The sequence below is a fragment of the Heloderma suspectum genome, chromosome 4, assembly GCF_057233095.1.
Source record: "Heloderma suspectum isolate Gila_16-S chromosome 4, 16-S_ref, whole genome shotgun sequence".
Lineage (NCBI taxonomy): Eukaryota > Metazoa > Chordata > Lepidosauria > Squamata > Helodermatidae > Heloderma > Heloderma suspectum.
The window spans coordinates 203,770,733-203,790,003 of record NC_139461.1 but is presented as its reverse complement, the minus strand read 5'-3'; the positions used below and the strand labels follow the sequence as shown (position 1 = coordinate 203,790,003).

Below are 19,271 nucleotides of genomic sequence, written 5' to 3'. Positions count from 1 at the left end.
AAACTGGTGATTTGGGCTAGGCCTGAAAAGTCAAAGTCCCAACCTGCCAAATAACACTACATGAGTGAAGCCTTTTTCTACATACATCAAATGCATGCTAGGCTTTTCAAAAAGCTAAGTTGAACAACCTGTTCTCACTTTGTCTATGACAACCTTGAGGAAGCTTGAATAATTTTTATTTGACAAAGGAAGGCTGAATAGAAGATTCATCATATATTTTCCCCAGTTTAAAAAGGGGGTGAGCAAAAAGTGTTCAGCTTCTACCCAAATGGAAGTGCATGACTGAATTGGAAGTAGGATTCCATAGTTCTGTTTGTGGGTCTTAAACACACTCTCTCTCTCTCTCTCTCTCTCTATATATATATATATATATATAGAGAGAGAGAGAGAGAGAGAGAGATGAAAAGGGGAAGGGGGAATCCAAGCAATTTATGAAACCTTCTCACAACGTAAAATGCTAATTCCACTTACATTTAACACCCAACTTCTTCATGCAAGTCTGATAGATGAAAATGATATGAAATCAAGTCCCAGTGATTTCAGCAGGACCGAATTCCAGGTAGTTAAGTCAATCCAGCAAGATTGATCCATTAATCCATGTGGAGGAACAGGCTCCTATGCACAGATCACCTATCAGGATTCCAGATGCAACAGGCCCTGTGCAGGGCTGTGTCTATCACTACTGGCACATGGGAAGTGAACACTGTGGAATCTCTTTGTCTCTTCTCCCTCCTTCCAGCTAGTAATACAAGCTGCCAAAACATTCTCAGTCATCTGGCAAGGGAGACCTTCAAACACAACTTGTCAATGCACATAGGAGTCTTTGTATCAGTGCCATTATATTTGATATAAGACAGACTAACATGTTTACTCGATGAGTTCATTTTTATTCATTATAATGTGCCGAAAAGATACCCCTTCTAATGTCTCAGCTAATGTGTAACAGTATTGCCACAGGAAAGCAGAAATGTGGATCGCACATACTGTTTGTCACATATTGATGTGAATATTAGTAATCTTTGGATTTCCCAGGAATTTACAAGAGAAAAGGCGCTTTCAAAGAAAAAAAAAAAGCCTGTACAATTAAACTATGGAAATGCTTCAGAAAGCTCTAGAATTTGATGTTTCAGGAATGGGAAGAAATACTCTATAAGAAAGTTACACCTTGGACTTTACACCATGCTCAGAATTTTGTTATTAAACAGAAGCACCCTTCATTTCATTTCATTTATTGCATTTATACCCCGCCTTTTTTCCTCTTGCAAGGAACCCAAGGCGGCTTACGTTATCCTCCTCCTCTCCATTTTATCCTCACAACAACAACCCTGTGAGGTGGGTTGGGCTGAGAATGTGTGACTGGCCCAAAGTCACCCAGTGAGCTTCCATGGCCGAATGGGGACTAGAACCCAGATCTCCCAGCTCCTAATCCAACACTCTTGCCACTACACCACACTGGCTCTTGAATACACTAGAAACAAACTCTAGTGAACTACTCTCAGAAACTTCAGAATCCTTTGACTCTAGCTACATTTGTCTTGCGTGAGAGCAATTCCATAAACCAAAGAGCTTTCTTGGACATTAGAAAAAGACAGACGTTTGGCTGCAAATAGGAAGCTATAACTTTAACTAAAGCTATGTCCACGCCAATCTGACTACTAGAGTGGCTGTGCATTGGCCCACTTGAGTAAACGATAAAAAGCAAAGAACATTATTTATTATGTATTTATTTAAAGCAGGGGTGAGCAACATGAGCCCCGTCATTTTAAAGTGAAAAGCTGGTTTCTCAGCAGAGCAGATGGAATGGCCCTTCTTCCCATCTTTCTTTCTACTGCAGCCTGTTCGAATGGCTTCTGCTAGGTGACATTGAATCTCCTCTCGATTCATCATTCCACACTGGCTGTCCTACTTAATCTAACATTAAGGATACTGCTGTGGTAAATGTTATATCTCAATAGTAACCATGCTCTATTATCCAGACTCTATTATGAAGGCATAATAGAGTCTGGGATTCAAAGAAAAAATATTCCTGCATGTGGTAGAGACGGATTCCACCAGTAGCTGGAACTTTGTTGTTTATCTATAGCAGTTCCAATTGCTCTCATCCGCAATCATCCGCTCTCTCTTTGGCAGCAGGAATGGTGCATTTAAAACACCAAACAGAATGCTGGGTGCATATGTGATTCTCGCACACAAACTGATATTAGTTCCACAATTTCCTGGTAGAGAGAGGAGATTTTATCTTAAGCCCTGCCTTAAGAGCAGTGGTGGGCAACCTGTGGCCCTCAACCTAATTTTAAAATCCCTCTGCAAAAGGGTCAGTTCAGATTTCTGGAGAAAGTGATACGTCCCTCTTCCAGCAGCCCACTGGGCATGTAAGAAGAGGGGCGGGTGGAGAGAAAAGAGGGTGGTCCCAACCTCTTTTGGCCCTATCTATTCCTGGCTACAGCTCTACCTAACTCCGGCAAGTGGCCCCCAACAGATTGCCTCCAAGGAAATGCAGTGCTTAGCAGAAAAAAATGCTTCCCATCCTATTCTAACAGGCTCGCTTGCAACAGAGGCTGGAGAAGCAGCAAACTGTCTTAATCAGAGTGTGCTTGATGCAGATATAATGCTGAACTATGTTAACACAACCCTGGCTTGCAAACCTACTTTGAACCATTGTTTCACATCCTAGTTTGCAGCCAACGTTTAACCTTTGGTTATGTATTCAGGCATAACACTCAACTATGGGTAAAGGAAACAAACCATGTCACACAATATGTCTGCCCAAAGTGTTTAGAGCACTGCTGCACACAAATGCTGCTTTCCTGAGGACAAATCCCTCACATCAACACTCCTGCTTCCTAGATTTACCAACCCTCACAGATCATCACTCGCTGATCACAATGTCACCTTCACAATCTCATCCAGGATGAAAAACATTCCAGAAGATGGCTCATATATAATCTTTCAGCTACACTACATAGACTTCTTCCCCTCTCCTTACTGTTTTTTCCTCACTCAGTATTTTTTGTTTTCATATACACCAATTCATTTAATTGTTTACAGAATATATACATCGGAGTAGTGAACCTTTTTGAGTCTGAGGGCTTCATTCCCCTATGGGCAAGGCTCTCAGGGGCCACATTCCTGCATTGGGTGAAGCCAGAGGCAAAAGTGGGTTCAAGGATATTCATACACATACATACACATTCACACCTTTCTCTCTCCCTCCACTCTTTATTATTTATTTATGAAATGCATAACCCACTTTTCTCCACCAAAAATCGGGTCACTCAAAGCAGCTTACAACATATTTAAAAAGCATAAAAATAATAACCAATCATTAAAACACACTTACAAGAAACTAAAACCAGCAGCAAAACAAAACCCCCCATAAAGAACCAAAACTAACAGTTAATAAATAGAATTAAGCAACAGCAGCAGCATCAAATGCATTTTTAAAATAAAGGTATTCGCTTGCTTCAGGAACACAGATAAAGAGGAAGATAAACCAAGCCTCTTGGGCAGGGAGTTCCATATACTGGGCACTGTCACCAAGAAAGCCCTTTTGTGCTTTGACAACCACTGTGCCTCTGAAGGCAACAGCACGCACACGCAGCAGCTGATTTTAAAGGAGTGGCAGGTTCACATGGGAAGAGACGGTCCTTCAAGTAGCCAGGTCTCAAGCCATTTAGGGCCTTAAAGATGATCACCAGCACCTTAAACTGTACTCAGAAATAAACTGGCAACCAATGCACCTGATACAATAAAGAAGTCCTATGATCCCAGCACTTTGCCCAAGTCTAAATTCTAGCAGCACCATTCTACACTAGCTGAAGTTTCTGAGTGGTTTTCATGGGCAGCCCCACATAGAGCACATTATACCAGTCCAACTGAGGAGTAACTAATGCATGTACAACACGGCCAGGTCCGACCACATCATGAATTAACGCAGATGGCACACCAACCGAAACTGAGCAAAAGCCATCTTTTCTCTCACATTTCCTCTCAGTGCACAGAGAGGAATCCAAGCAAATTGAACCTGCAGGACGAGACTGCTCTCTTCCTGCAGACTCCGCTCACAGCATTTCCTCTCTGTGTACTGAGAAAGGGGTGTATTTCTCAATAGTGCACAGAGAATAATCCTTTGCAGCAGCTCCATGTATGCCTCTGCTCAGCTGTTTTCAAATCAGCTGAGCAAGAGTAAGATTGTGGAGATCAGATTTCAAAAAATCTCACCTCTGCTCCTTCCCCGCTGTTCAGCTGATCAGGAAGCAGCTGAGCAGCAGCAAAGAATGAGCGGCTTCATTGGAAGCCACCCCCGCCCCGAGGAATCCTGAGGCAACAGCTCTCAATGGCACAGGCTTCCCTTGCTCAACATCCATCACATCATGCCTAAATTCTGTCCACCTCTGCCCAGTGGTCCTTAGAACGAAGACTCCCACATCTTCCTTTCCTCTTATCAGTCAGTCACTGCTCGAATGACAGAGGAGAAGAGGGTGGCTGCCTCCTTTAGCTACTGTTTTTGGAAGGCTACAAAGAGGGCCACATTTGTCTAAAATCAAATGATGGTGCTTGTGCATTTCATTAAGAGCCACCCTCTACTGCAGCCAATGTTTGCTCAAATATTAGAAATTCTGAAAGGAAAAAGCTACCAAATGTTACATTATAATAAATAGCCAAATTACGCAATTTAATGAAAATTCGGTAAATTTTCAAAAGTATAAAAAAATGTGCCTCTAAGCTGAATTTAGCCTTGTTTTTTAAAGGGGTGGAATCCCATGTATTTCAAAACATATTTGATGGCATAAATGTTACTTGTAATAGATCAAATCATGACCGCACTGAGTTCTTAAGAAGGTGCTACAAATGTCTAGGCAGGTTTTCCCTCTCCGGCGGTGGATAATTTCTTCTTCATTGTTTTCTACTTTCTAGCTCTGGAATGCAGCGTTCTAAGAAGCCCACCCCCCTTCATTCCAACAAGCAAATGAACATGACCTTTAGGTTGCAGAGTCACAGATGATGAGAGGATTGAGAAACCTGGGGATTAGTGCAGTAGTAGACCAACATGCTGCAAATTCAAAAGTTTTCTGCAGTCACATTAATACAAAAATTATATTCTGTGGAAGTGCAAAGCAAAATGCAGCATTTTATCTATTTCTTGGAAAATGCGCTGCACAACGATAATGAATAAGACTTCTGGCATTAAATTTGTTACAAACGTATGTCAAGTATATATTGCTCTATTTGATCATTAATGAGCAAATTTGAGGAATATGACATCTGTCTTTACTCACTCTTGGGCCTCTCTTCCCTGCCAGACCAGGTAATCCTGGAGAACCTGGAGGCCCCTAAAGGGAAACAAGACCCAAAACAAAAGATTAAGGAATGATAAAAACAATGAACGATAAAAAAATAATTCATCAAACAAACGAATGATTGACAATTTTAAATTCTCTCATTTTGGAAACAGATACCATATTCAACACAGTCTAGTTCTCCACCAGCACTCGGCCCACTGAAGTACATGGGATTTGCACAACCTGATGTTCTTTTAAAAGGGAAAGGGCATTACTGTTGCTAAAATACTGCAAGAAAACAGGAGGTGAGCATTCAAAGTAAATCACAAAGAAGAGAAACAGGTTCTCAGGATGCAAAAAAAAAAAAAAAAGTTGCAGGAAGCCCAACACGTTTTGACCTATTTCTTATTTTTAATTCTAGTAGATAGACACAGGAAAAAATTCTGCAGACTTCTTTTTCTACCCCCTGAAGGCCTAAAAATAAGAAAAAGGCCGAAATGCGTTGTTGGACTTCTTACAATTTTTTTTTTTTTTTGCATCCTGAGAACCTGTTTCTCTTCTTTGTGAGCTAAAATACTGCAGCCATTTGCACATGCATAGGAATTGCATGTGTAGATTGTCACTGTGTAAATGGAAACTGTGTAAATTATTTAACCTTTGAGACTATTGATGGTATGATTGCTTGTTATAAATACTTTCAAAACATGCCACAGGGATAGGATGCTGGAAATTTTGAAAGTTGATCTGGAACCATAGCATAAAATCACATTCCTTGCCCATCTTTGACCCACATCACTCCCAAGCCCCCACAAAGACCTATGATTGCAAGCTGACTGGAAACAGCCATTTACACATCTGCATAATTGGTCTTTGTGCCTCTTCTTTGAGGAGGAATTGACTTTTCCCAGGCTAAGCCTCTCTCAGTCTTTGCTTGATAAGGACAGGCATTCTTCACTTTCAGGAGCAATGAAGCAAGGGCTAAACACCTTAGTTGGGAGCAGAAAGCAACCATAGTTAGGAGGGGCACCTCACCTTAGTTGGGAGGGGCACCTCAGTCACAGAGCCCATGCTTTGCATTCAGAAGGTCCCAGGTTCAATTCCTGGCATCTCCAGTTCAAAAGTTCAGGTAGCAGCTGATCGGAAAGACCTTTCTGTCTGAAACCCTGGGGAGCAGCTGCCAGTCATACACAATACTGGGCCAGATGAACAAATAGTCTCCCTTCATATAAGGCAACTTCCTACTTTTCTTCTGGGTCCAAGACTCAGCTTGATCTTGCTGATGCACCCACAACTCTCCAGCTCTCTTCCTCCCATTCCAGTATTTTTGCTATTTGATTTAGAATGGGCCACAACAGTCTCTAAACCAGGGTGATTGATTGATTGATTGCATTTATACCCCGCCTTTTTTCCTTTTGCAAGGAACCCAAGGCGGCTTACATTATCCTCCTCCTCTCCATTTTATCCTCACAACAACAACCCTGTGAGGTGGGTTGGGCTGAGAGTCTGTGACTGGCCCAAAGTCACCCAGTGAGCTTCCATGGCCGAGAGGGGACTAGAACCCGGCTCTCCCGGCTCCCAGTCCGTCACTCTCACCACTACACCACACTGCAAAACGTCAGGCCCGCAGGCCAAATCCAGTCTGCCTGGGCTCCCAATTCAGCCTTCCACTGTTCCCCAGATGGCCTTTCCTTGGTTCCAACCTTTCCCCTGACCACCAATCATTTGGTGCTTTCCCAGCTTTTGCAGTTTTTCCCCCATTCTAAAAGACTGAAATGCCTCTCCTAATGCTTAGTTACTGGCAGTAAGAACTTAATGCTAAAATACGCTAGTATTTTAGCCCCACCCCTTTTAACTTGGGCCCCACCCAGCACTGGAATGTGGTCCCCGAAAGCTTCTCCGAAATAGAATTCCGTTCTTAGGTTGAAAGAAGTTCTGCATCTCTGCTCTAAACAGTATCTCAGGACACTGGCCCCCGACTCCCCTCCAATTACCATCCTTCTCAGCAAGGCTACCTGGTTGCACATTAGCCTATGGTGCTAGGAGAGTTATGCTAGACTGCATATACTAGTAGCACACCATTTGGGGAATGTGAGATATGTGTGTATGTCAGTTTACCTTTAGTGGGGACCCTATTCTTGCATTGGAGACTGCCCCTCCCCCAACCCATGTTTAGGGCTATCCACACCCTGAGTACGAATGGGAAATAGGAACATGATTAGAATAATCACTCCGCATTTCATGACTACCCTTTGAATGTGCAAGGGTGATTAAGAGTAATGTAACAGCTGGTCTATGTATAGCGATCTTGTGAAGAACACCAAAAACAACATCCTACCTCTCCCAACTTTTAAAATCTGTATAAGGCAGCCTTCCCCAGCCTGGTGCCCTCCAGATGTGTTGGCCTACAACTACCAGCATCCCCAGCCAGCCATTGGTGGGAGATGTGGTCCAACACATCTGGGGCACCAGGTTGGGGAAGGCTGATGTGGGGTATATAATCTTCTCTACTGAGCCATGCTTAGTCTTTGCCAGAATGATGCTTGGGCAGTAGGGTCAGGCAAAGACTACCATCACAGACATTTGGTGAAGATGTTAAGAGATGAAGAGGCAGGTGAGCTGAATTAGCTGGGCTCCTATTTCAGCTCAGTAGTGAAACAGCATGGGAGCTGAAACTCCTTTGTGGCCATCAGCAATCACGCACTACAACCATAAATCTCAGGGAAACATCTGGTTTCTCCATTTGTTTGTTTGCTTTTAATTTTTTGAACATCTCTAATCATGCTTTCTCCACGTGGCTGCAAGAAGTAACACCACCACATCGAATTCCAGTATGGATTCCTCACAAATATGTAACATCCCCCAAAGAAAAACAATGTTACATATTTGTGAGGAATCCATTGTGAGGAATCCATAGTTACAAACCACCTTAAAAAAAATCTGTTTTTAACTGGATGGACTATAGTATTCCTGCATAATCTAAGGCTCAAGTGCTGAAAAAAACATTCTGATATCACATTTTCTCAACTTTAGAAATATGCGCCTCATGCTTTAAACAATCCCATGCTTTAAAACATTTCTGTGTTCAAACAGTAAATTAATAACAAATACATAATAAATAATAATTACATAAATGATATCCCACAAGCATGTTTGTTTTTTGCAAACATAAAAACCCCCAGCTTTTAAATCTATGGCATCAATTTAATCTAGACTTGTAAATAGTCACTTGTCTGGTTGCCTGTGGTAAGGGCCAAACCAGAGATTTGCAATGTTTTTTTGTTATATAAATAGCAGCCATGAGGAAGCCTGAGCAGCTTCAGGAAGTTTAACTCTTTCTCTCACTACCACAGTGCTAACAAAAATCTCCTCTGCAAAGCTGCTATTTGCATTTCAAGGGAAGCCTCCCTTGCCATTTTTGTTGCGAGCATGACAGGGAGAGAAAGAGTTGAACTTCCCCTTCCTACCCTCCATGGTCTGAGGCTTCCCTGCGCTGCTATCTACGTAACAAAAAACGTGCCAGCATTTGGCCCTAAGAACCAGCCATAAGGAATCAGGCAAGGAAGCTTTAGTTAGTTAGTTCTCTCCCACGCCCCACCCCTTTTAGGCCACAATGACTAAACTAGGTATGTGTGAGCAGGCCACAAAACTACATAATAAATGTTTGTGGTGCCATTTAGCAAAGCTGCCAAACTACATAATAGTAGTTATTTATTTATTTGAAAGATATTTATTTATCTTGAAAGAACCAAAGTATTTTACAGCATAAAAATAATGCAACATATTAATCAATTACGTTACATAAACAATTTTAAATAAAACCAATTTCAATAAAATACAATTTCAAAACATCAATCAGCACAGAATATCATAAACACTTTCAGTTAAACATCACAGAGAATAAATGAGTTTTTAAAACCTTCTTAGCAGCAGCACAGATGAGACCAAATAAATATCTGTCAGAAAGCAATTCCACAGAGTAAAGGCCACCACTGAGAAGGCCCTCTCTCTAGAACCTGCCAATCTTACTGATCTTGGTGGTGGGCTAACAAGCAAGTCCTCTGAAGATTATCCTAAAACTAATACTTATTACCCATTTGCAGAAATAAAAATTAGTCTTTCTAAAAAAACAACAACAACCAACACAACCATGCTGGTTCTATCAGTTCTTTGGATTAAATGTGCATGTGGTGTAAACACTGCCTAAGCAGATAACCAATGCCCTGCCCATATTACATCATATCCTGGTGATTGGTGAAGCTGTCACTGTCCTTGCAGCACTGGAAGAAGCATCTCTAGGGGTGTGCCACTCACCTTCTTTCAGGGTCAGAAAAAATATTTCCAATTTTGAAAGACAACATACATTTTTTACATGCAAATACCATATTTTTAGGATCCAACTTTACACAGACTGAAAATTTTCAGATGTTTAGACTCTGTGTCAAGCAACAAATTTCTTGGCTTCTGCCATAATCTTTTAGTCTATGCTATTCTGATACAAAGTTAGTTCATCCTGTGGTTATAAGTGAAGCGATGATACTGGAAGCACTAATTGGAAAGCAGCTTCTGGCACTTTAATTATTTAGTCTGCATACACACCAAGAAGCCAGAGCGGATATTCACTTCCTGAAGTATGTTACCCAAATAAAAACACACATGCACATCTTGTATCTCATATATAAGTTGCATTTGTGTAGAACATAGATGGACAACATTGTTATCCAACAAAGAGTCTTGTGGCACCTTAAAGACTGACAAATTTGTTATGGAATAAGCTTCCTTGAAGTAGTACTCAATATTTCAATGCCCTGTTCCAACTCTTACTTCCAGTTCCCGCAAGTGTAGAGTTTCTTCTGCTGCCAGCCACTACCACTGTAAATTCGCTCTTACCACTCTATTTTTCTTTATCAGAAAAAATAAGGAAAACCTTTCACTTGGTCTTGTCCTTCCTTGTTCTCGCCAGTGCTGAATACTTTTCCCTGCTCTTCCCAACTCCAATTGCAACCAGACAGCACAAGGAAAGGAAACAGTTAGTGTTTTTTCTGGCAAGGGAAAGCAAGACATTGCTGCTGGGCAGGGGTTGGAATTGGCAGCCCCTCCAATCTTTGCCGACAGCATGGACAGGGTAAGGAAGAAGAGGTCTTTCTGGCGGTAGCATCCTTACTGGCTATCAGAAAAACTGCAAGAGCAGCAAAACGTCATTACAGTGAATTCCTCATTAAAAGGGTAATGTATGAACCAGATCTTACAGCACTATTCTCCACATATTAATTAAGCAATATAGGAGGAAGTCTTGCAAATGGGGTGACAGTGGTGGATGCTGAAATACGACGAAGAGCCAGTCTTGGTCGCAATCCTGACTGTTTTGCAGGGCGTGCTCCCACAGCATAGCGTGAAGGCAAGAAGAGCTGTTACACCGTGACTGTTTAGTACAACTTTGTCAGTGTGTATGTACAAAATTCTACCACATGCCCTTGACCCAAAAAGAACAGGCAGAGATTGTGGCTGTCTGTTGGCGGCAGTGTACTCCCACAGTTTGCACACTTATGGAAAGGGGCCCAAAGTGCCACAGCTGTTGAAGGACCCCACAAACGCGACACCACATGAAAGAAAAGGTTAAACTGTGTGAACGAATGAAACAACACAAAATAAGACAAAAGATAGTTAGAAAGCAGAAAAAACTGAGAACATTTAGCTCAATCGCCAGAAAAAACTAGCAATTTAATAGGCGAAAACTCTTGACGATGCTGCAACTGAGGGGAAAGGCAGGACCACCACCCTCTAGGCATGTATCAGGGAGCGGGGAGAGCAGGTTTCCCACCTAGAAGTCTTAGCGCTAGAAGATTTCATCAAAGGCTCTGCGCAGGCACAGAACCTATGTGTGATGCACAGAGACCATGAAGAAGAACATCAAGATAAGCTGTGCTGGCTCTTCACTCTTTTCCAAGCATGAATAAATTCTATTTTTGACCTTTAAAGTCTTAAACAGCCTGGACTTGGCTACTTTATGGATCAAATCTTCCCACACAAATCTGCCCAGGTTTTCCATTCATCTTGAGGGACTTTTCTCCATATCCTCCCATCATCAGAGGCGAAGTGGTGGTGACAATGGATAGGGGCTTCTTGATTAAGATGCCCTGACTCTGGAACATTCTTCCTTGCTAGGGAGATTCACCTGGTGTCATTTGATACCAGGTGAAAACTGTTTGTTGTTTTTGTCCAAGCCTTTTAGATGTTTTTTTATCACTGCAATTTTGTGCATCTCTGCTTTTAATATTTTATTGTTTTAATTGTTGTGACTTGTTATTTATAAGCTGGGAGACCTTAGACTGAAGAGTGAGTTGGTAAATGTTATAAACCAAAGGTGGAGAACCTGTAGTCCTCCAGATGTAATGGTCAGGAATGATGGGAGTTGTAGTCCAGCAACATCTGAATGGCCACAAATTCCCCACCCCTACTTCCTAATAAACAAACAATTATAATCACAGTACACAGTGAGTAGCAGCAAACAAGAGACATATCACAGGTGCTTCGAAGCAAGAAATATTTTGGTGGAACAATATAAACGGCTTGCAATCCTACCCTGGAAGTAAGCCCTATTGAATTCAATGGGACTTACTTCTGAGTAGACATGTATAAGACTGCACTGTTAAACAAGTCAATCAAAACAGATTTCATTGTTGATGGTTACACTTTAAAATACTCGTTTGACTTTTCTTAGCATAGCGTAGATTAGAAATATCTAATCCAGTTATAGGCAAAATGCATGTGAATGCATTTGTATCTCACCTATCCAGTTAGAGGGCTTGTTCGTGCCTCATAAACAGGATCTTAATAGTTTGAATCACCATGATGGTGCAAGAGAACATGGATATGGCCGCTAATGAAAAATCTAATGTACACCCTGGAATCCTAACAATCTGAGCTTTCACCTGAAGATCAGGTTTCTCGCTATGAAGTCATATGAGCAATTTCTGCTACACACTTAGTCTTAGTTCTCATTGAGGCAGTATTTTATTCTATTTCATTTTTTAATTTTTTTATATATCAAATACATTTCTATATCTCCCAATAGCTGAAGCTCTCTGGGCAGTTCACAAAGTGAAAGTTATTCTTTTGAAATTAACAGGCACACCTGAGTCTGGGCTGGATCACTTCAGGATTCTAGTCTAGCCCTCTTTCTGACACACTGATTTTCTATGTGCAGGAAATTCTGTCTGTCTGTCTGTCTGTCTGTCTCTCCACACAAACACACACACACACACACACACACAGAGAGAGAGAGAGAACATCTCACTTCGCTTGCAATGTGAAACAGCACATCCAAGACCATCAATGTGAGAAGTAGGCCTCAGAACCAGAGTTAACTGGGAGAAAGGCTTCCAGTATTCAGGCAGTGGCACTGCCATAATGAGAAAAAAATCCTATTCCCCTCCTATGGCCTTCAGTCTGGTTCTCTGCCTCTACATATTTTTCTCTAGAAAAATCCAGGGAATCCACCCACAACGTTACACCTACTTTTATCCAGGACCAGAAGGCCAAGGTTATTTCTCATACTTCCAGTACCGCTAAAGCACAAAACTGAAACCACAGGAAATTCCTGCATCATACACCCTTAGAGAATCACTATAATGTAGCTGGTGAACTCCTGTTGTATTTTATTAAGAAACGTAAGTAAGACAACTTACCGGCTGTCCAGGGTCCCCTTTAGGCCCTATCAAATTCTCCATTTCAAACATTCTCTCCAGTTCTTCATAGTCATAATTATAACCATCAATATCAAGGTCATAACTGCTTTCTGCGTTGTAAATCTCATCAATCTGAAGAGTACGTTCATCCCATGAACCAAGCTGGTTATTTAAAGATACAAAATCAGAGGCTCTGTATAATGTTGTGTTTAAAATCTGCTGCATCTCCACAGGTGCATATGAATTCTGCTCTGATGTTTTTTTCGTTATATTTTTGGTTTTAGTCTCCTTTATGGAAAACAGCAGATCAGGGTAAATTTTCCTGCTTGTATCTTCTGTAGCATTGTTTGTGAGGTTTAAAGGCAATTTTGTGAGAGATTGGAGGACGTATTTCCTTTCGCTGTTATCTTGCTGTTGAATTTTTGAGCCATTCACCATTCTCTGGGAATTTGGTTCAGGCATAATTTCTGACACAGTAATATTTCCTAAGCAAAGAGGCATAAGGGGAGATGTTTTCTCTAAGGATTCTGGGGACAGATGGACTGATGCAGAACTGTTGACATGAAGGCTTGGGGCACCTTTCCTTGTATTTAGTGGGATGTAATCCGGTTGGGTTTCTTTATCCGACTGTTTGATTGGGCGCACCCCAAGAGATGTGTCTGGAGATGTTGGATGAGATCGATATGTGTCAGCTTGGCGACACTGTTCTTTCACATATCTACAATAGTTTGCCAAGGCTTGTGTAGAGGGGATGACATCCAGCTGACATATTACTCCTTCAAAGTTGACTGAATGGGAGTTCATCCTTCCCAAGGTAAATAAACTATGTGAATCAAACTGCTGTACTTTAGAAAGAATCTTCCTACTAAAGTGCTTCCTTCCACACTGAGTATACAGGGACACTGTTTTTTCTGTAACAGCAATAGCAAACGAGTGCCACCGTTCATCATGAACACTGTAATCAAAATATATAGACTGCTTCCCTCCAGTGTGCACCATTATCTTCCTTGGTAGCAACTGTACACCAAACTGCAGTCTATTTTTATTCCTAATACTGAAAAGAAAGGCATTGTTTACTCTGCAAGAGCGTAAGGTAATCAGTACAGTGAAATGGGGGCCTACACCTGATGCTATCACTTGAGGGATGGGAACCTCAATGGCTGCTTCTGTGGACAACACAACTCCTGAGGCACTTAGGTGAACCCCCTGAGGTAATGAAGTACTTGACAAGGGCATTGTAGTCCCTGTTGATGGATGATGTATAGCTTGCCCACTTAGGCCTAATTGATGAAGAACATCTATTCCTGAAAGAGGGAGAGAAAGAAGCTGATGAGAAGAATGAATACAACATTGCTTAATTTCATTTGCATGATTTATAATACCATGTCCAAATAGCTGTTTCTGAGTACCAGTTTACTCCGTCATCTGAAAACAGAACTGTGCAGTGGAATGCAGATCCACCACATCTATGTCTGATCCACATGATCCTTCCAGCTCAAACTTAGGATAGAAGAATTATGGAATGAATAGTATATAGGCACACATCAGTAACGTATGTCTGATGGTGTTTTATGTTATACATGAGATAATAGTCTCTCACATGGACCTGCATCCCACCATAATATGTATTTTCCAGATGGTTGAACATGACCTTGACCCTTAGATGAGGGTAATAATCTACTTAATGATTTCCAGAGATGTAGTCTGCTGCAGCAAAAATAACAGAGAGTCTTGTGGCATCTTAAAGACTAACAAATATTATGGCATAAACTTTCATGGATTAGAGCCCACTTCGTCAGATGTAACAATGTACTTCATGATCTCCCCAACCAGCTTCATACATTTAGATTTCAACTATTCAAAATGTTTTAACTTTGCATGGAACTCCCGCCAGCTCAACTTTCAGAACTTTGCTGGTCTTCAACCTTCTTTTCATTTCACTTCATAAACTGAGGATATCTACCTTTGGATAATATGAATCCAGCAGATAATTTTGGAATTTTTTAAAAAGAGGAAATGTTGAAAAATTTTAACCAAGAATTATTTAGAAAGATGTCAATACCTCAAAACATTAAGCTTCCCCAAAACAAGCCCCCCCTCCTGAAAGTGGGGGTGTTTCCTCCAGTTTCAAGGAAATTATAAGGAATTTTAACAAAGTCTAAATTGTTAAATGTAGTTCCTTTCACTACACTGAACATAAACCTGCAAAAGTAAGGCCCAGGTTGGGCAGTTTGTATCATCAGCTCCTTAACAGCCTGAGTGGTCTGTTGGGACAGCCCCCACCCTACCTCCACCCTCCCTGAGACGAATGTGGGAAGGCAGAAGAGAAAAAGCCCTGGCCAGGAGCTCATGCCATCAACTCCTAAAAACACCTGCAATCCACTTGAGAAAACTATATTCTGGTGTTTGTTTGGGGGTTGTTGGTGGGTTTTTTTGTTAACATTTGTTTGTTTCAGTATTTAAAAGCTGTAAACTGTCTTGGGTGCCTTGGCAGAAAGGTGGTATAGCAATGTAATCCATAAATAATTAGGTTTCCCCAAAGGAATTGATGGTACTTTCCCTTCAAATTTCTCAAACTTTAGAACATTTTCTCCCTGAAGCAAGACAGGGGATTACTTTCAATTAATGAAAAGCCCACCTACATCAAGCAAGCTACTGAAATTCATTTTCTATATAGTGTGCATCTACACTAGTACTCAGATACTGAGCATATCAAAACTAAGATACATTTGACAGAAACCTAGCAACAGAAAACATAATGCAAATGACTTACTTTCAGAGAATAGCCACATGTGGGAGAGACAAAAACATATCCAAGAATTATGCAGACCAAAAGTGAATGCATAGAAAATAAACTGATTGCAGGACTGCTTTCACACCAAGGAAGCTCTCATAAAAAAACTTAACTTCTATACCAGCTCAATGTTAGGTTGCACTATATGGTGAGAAAAACTGAACCAGAAGTTGAAAGCTAAGGCCGCCTTCCCCAACCTTGTACCCTCTAGATGTTTTGGATTTTCAACTCCCATCAGCTCCAGTCAGTATGACCAATGACCATGAATGCTGGGAATTGTAGTCCAGAACTTCTGGAGGGCATCAGGATGGGAAAGGCTAAGGGAATGACACATTAGAGAAATAGAGGGGATACTGCCCTTTCCCCAGCTCACCTAAGGAGGAAAATATGCTCTGTTGTTGCTACTCATATGGGATGGGCAAGCCTCAGAGATTTAAAGTGCAAAACACGCAGGAGGGGGAAACTGAACTCTTCCCCACTCAAACCTTTCTCCCAGTAGTTTTTCTACTGGCAGGAATTACTTTTGGTCACAGGCCTCACATGAGAAAAATGGCTAGGGTGGGAAGAAGTGACTTTGGGATGGAAAACATAGATGGGGGCGGGGGGGGGGGAGATTTTGCTCTCCCACCTCCTGCCCACTTCTCCTGTGCTTTAAATCCTCCTTCCAATTCACTTAGTAAGGAATGAATGGTCACTCAGTTTTGACACATGAGTCTGCTATGGTCACATCTAATTTGATGGTCACACTAAAATCGATGAAGGCTAGTGCATCTGCAGACAAGTCTCAGAAATGGTACAAGGCCACTAGTTATTGAACCTATGGCACCCAATCCTACAAGCTAGTATGCCATAATAACAGTTCATAGGATCAATCAGTAACTTAGCTACTGGAAGTGTAATTAATTTGCATAATTTGTTCTTCTTTGAGTTCTGGGAACATCAGGATGCACTATTTTTAACACACTAAAGTTATGAGTGAGTCAAGTGTGTGTCCGCGTGAAAGCAAGTCGAGGCAAAAGCCAAAACTAAATGAAGAGAGTCCCTGAAAACAGACTTTACCAAGAAATTAAGTTTCGTTTCCCAACTTGACTTCTTTCTGTTTATTAAATATACTGCTAGCAAATGTTAAGAACAGACACATCTTGGCTGAGTTTCTAGCAAGTATACACACATATGAACACAACAACCTCAGATTTTTCTGGAAATTTTAAAAAAATTGGCACTGGATATATAATTTCACATGTGCTATGCATCTTGAAAATTAGTTACACACCTTGCAGAGGTTCTAGCCATGTTAGAGAGTGTGCAACAGTGCCAAGTTTATAAATGGAAAGCAGCCAGCTTGGTCAGAGGCACAGGAAGATATATCGCTTAGGGTGGGATTATACATCTGCCAATTCTTTGGGATTTCCAGCCACAAAACAACTCATTTATTTAAGCTATGGTTTAATCTGAAGTAATTGCACAGACTTGGTCATGGTACAATTACAAAGCTCCATACCTCTGCCAGTAAAAAAAACCCCATTGTTATAAGCTTACCTAAGAAACAAAAACTGAAATCTACCAAGCATGATCATGGGTTAGCTTCTATTGTGTATGGGTTCCTTTAAATAGCAGCCAGACTCTGCATAGGTTTTGCATGGGCCAAATAAGCCAGATATGGAGTTTCTCAAAGGAACAGGAAAAATTTTGTTCTAAGATTGACATGGTATTTGCTGCTCTGGGGGGAAAAACCCTAACAATCAATCCTAAATGTAACCTATCAATCACTCCTTCTAATAATGAACTCAACTGGTGAGTACCAACAGGACTGTAGCAAAATGGGGCCACAAAGAAAGGCAACCCCTGCCCCAGGAAGTAGTCCACCGAGGACAGAGCAGTTCAGTGGCCACAGAATGTGGAGTGCCAGTTGTGAGGGGGGGGCATAATGGAAAACCAGGAACAGGAGGAATGGAATGGAGTATCCTACAAGAAGACATGGCTGGTTCATTGGAACACTGAATAAGACTTACATTTTAATTTCAGTCTCAAAATGTGATTCTCTAAAGCAGAGGAGCCAGAAATATTCATGACATCAGTGGTGAATGAAAGCCAAACTTTTATCACACAAGTCTCCCTACGAGCGATGATAGAAGCTACTCTAGAAGTAACTATGGCAAACCAAAGCAGGATGAGCTGAAATGCCTGCTCTCATTTTAATCAAGAATCCTAAAACATGGACTCCAAGAAAAAGCATACCACAGAAAGATATGTATCAGCTCTACTGACATATGAGCACCATTCAGTGTCACAAGTGCCCGGGCACATTATATCCATCTCAGTGGATGTGGGCTGATTTAGGTCTTAAGCTCTTAATGAAGGGGAGCATGTAACCAAGTAGCTTACCCTCTGCATGTAGTGACCTCTAGAGATATACAGCAGGCTCCTTTTCCCAGAGGCCAGTATAGGCAGCCACAGTTGAAGATCCCCTTTGTAGCATTCACTCTCACCTCACTTTGCCCAATACTCCTGACAAACAGAGGCCACCCAAGAGTGACTAGTAATACCTCAGCAGCAGCAGGCAACCGACATTAGGAGCCTGCTGTATTCTTCTGGAGCCCAGTATAGGCAGAAGGGCACTTGATTACATATGTTCCCTCATTAAGAGTGCAACGCGAGTCAGAAAGCAGATTATCCCTTCACCTGACTAGCCAATGAAACTACTTGGATTGTAAGGAAGGTTACCTCTAATGCCAACTACTCACACACCTCTTTAGGTAGGCCTTGAAGCCTGATGCACATGTATGGAAAACTATAACCATGTAATCTGCGGTGCTCAAGTGCCCTTTCTATATATAACAGTGATCACAGATATTAACAAAATGCATGCTTTTGGAACACATGTAATCCAGTCCAGGTGCCACGATTTTTTAATATAACCATTAATGATCAGTTCTCTCCCTCCAACCCCCACTCCCTACACAGATATTGACATCTGATTTCGTTTACTCTCTAAATTAAAAAAAGAATAAATCAAAGGAGATTTGCAAGAAATACGTACGATTTGTCATGTTGAAAACGGTTTGTTTCAACTTCAGGAGTCTAATGCTTTTTACCCGTTTGCCTGCAGACTTCATTAATCATTTTCTTACAGTGTGGGGGATAAGGCTAACAAGACTGTGTCTAACACACCATGCATCACCAAAGAAGCATAGTCAGAGAAGCCATCAGACTCCTTTTCCCTTGATATGCCATATGTCTTCCATTTATTCTGTATTTTGAGAGAGTTTTCTATTCTAAAAAGCCTAAGAGATGCAGATACTGAATGACAGGTCAGCCAACACAATGTTTTTAGCCTGTCACATCTAAAGGGCTTGGGGCAAGCAATAACATTTTGAATAATACATGTGTATGTGATAAATTCAAGGACTGAGGAATATAAGGGAAGGATCCAAAGAACTATACGACTAGTTCTATGTTTCTAAGCAGGCTTTAAGACTGGATTTCGAAAAACAACAGATGACCACCACC

The 19,271-nt window shown here is 41.3% G+C and overlaps 1 protein-coding gene across 1 annotated transcript in view; it reads right to left on the bottom strand.

Annotated features, from left to right (window-relative positions):
- Positions 1-19,271, bottom strand: part of COL24A1 (collagen type XXIV alpha 1 chain) — a 223,565-nt gene that overhangs the window by 180,914 nt on the left and 23,380 nt on the right. Inside the window, exons 3-4 of the mRNA XM_084852036.1 lie at positions 12,968-14,271; positions 5,280-5,333 (exon numbers count right to left, since the gene is read on the bottom strand). Of these exons, the coding sequence (XP_084708162.1) occupies positions 5,280-5,333; positions 12,968-14,271 (1,358 nt within the window). The remainder of the gene's footprint in view (positions 1-5,279; positions 5,334-12,967; positions 14,272-19,271) is intronic.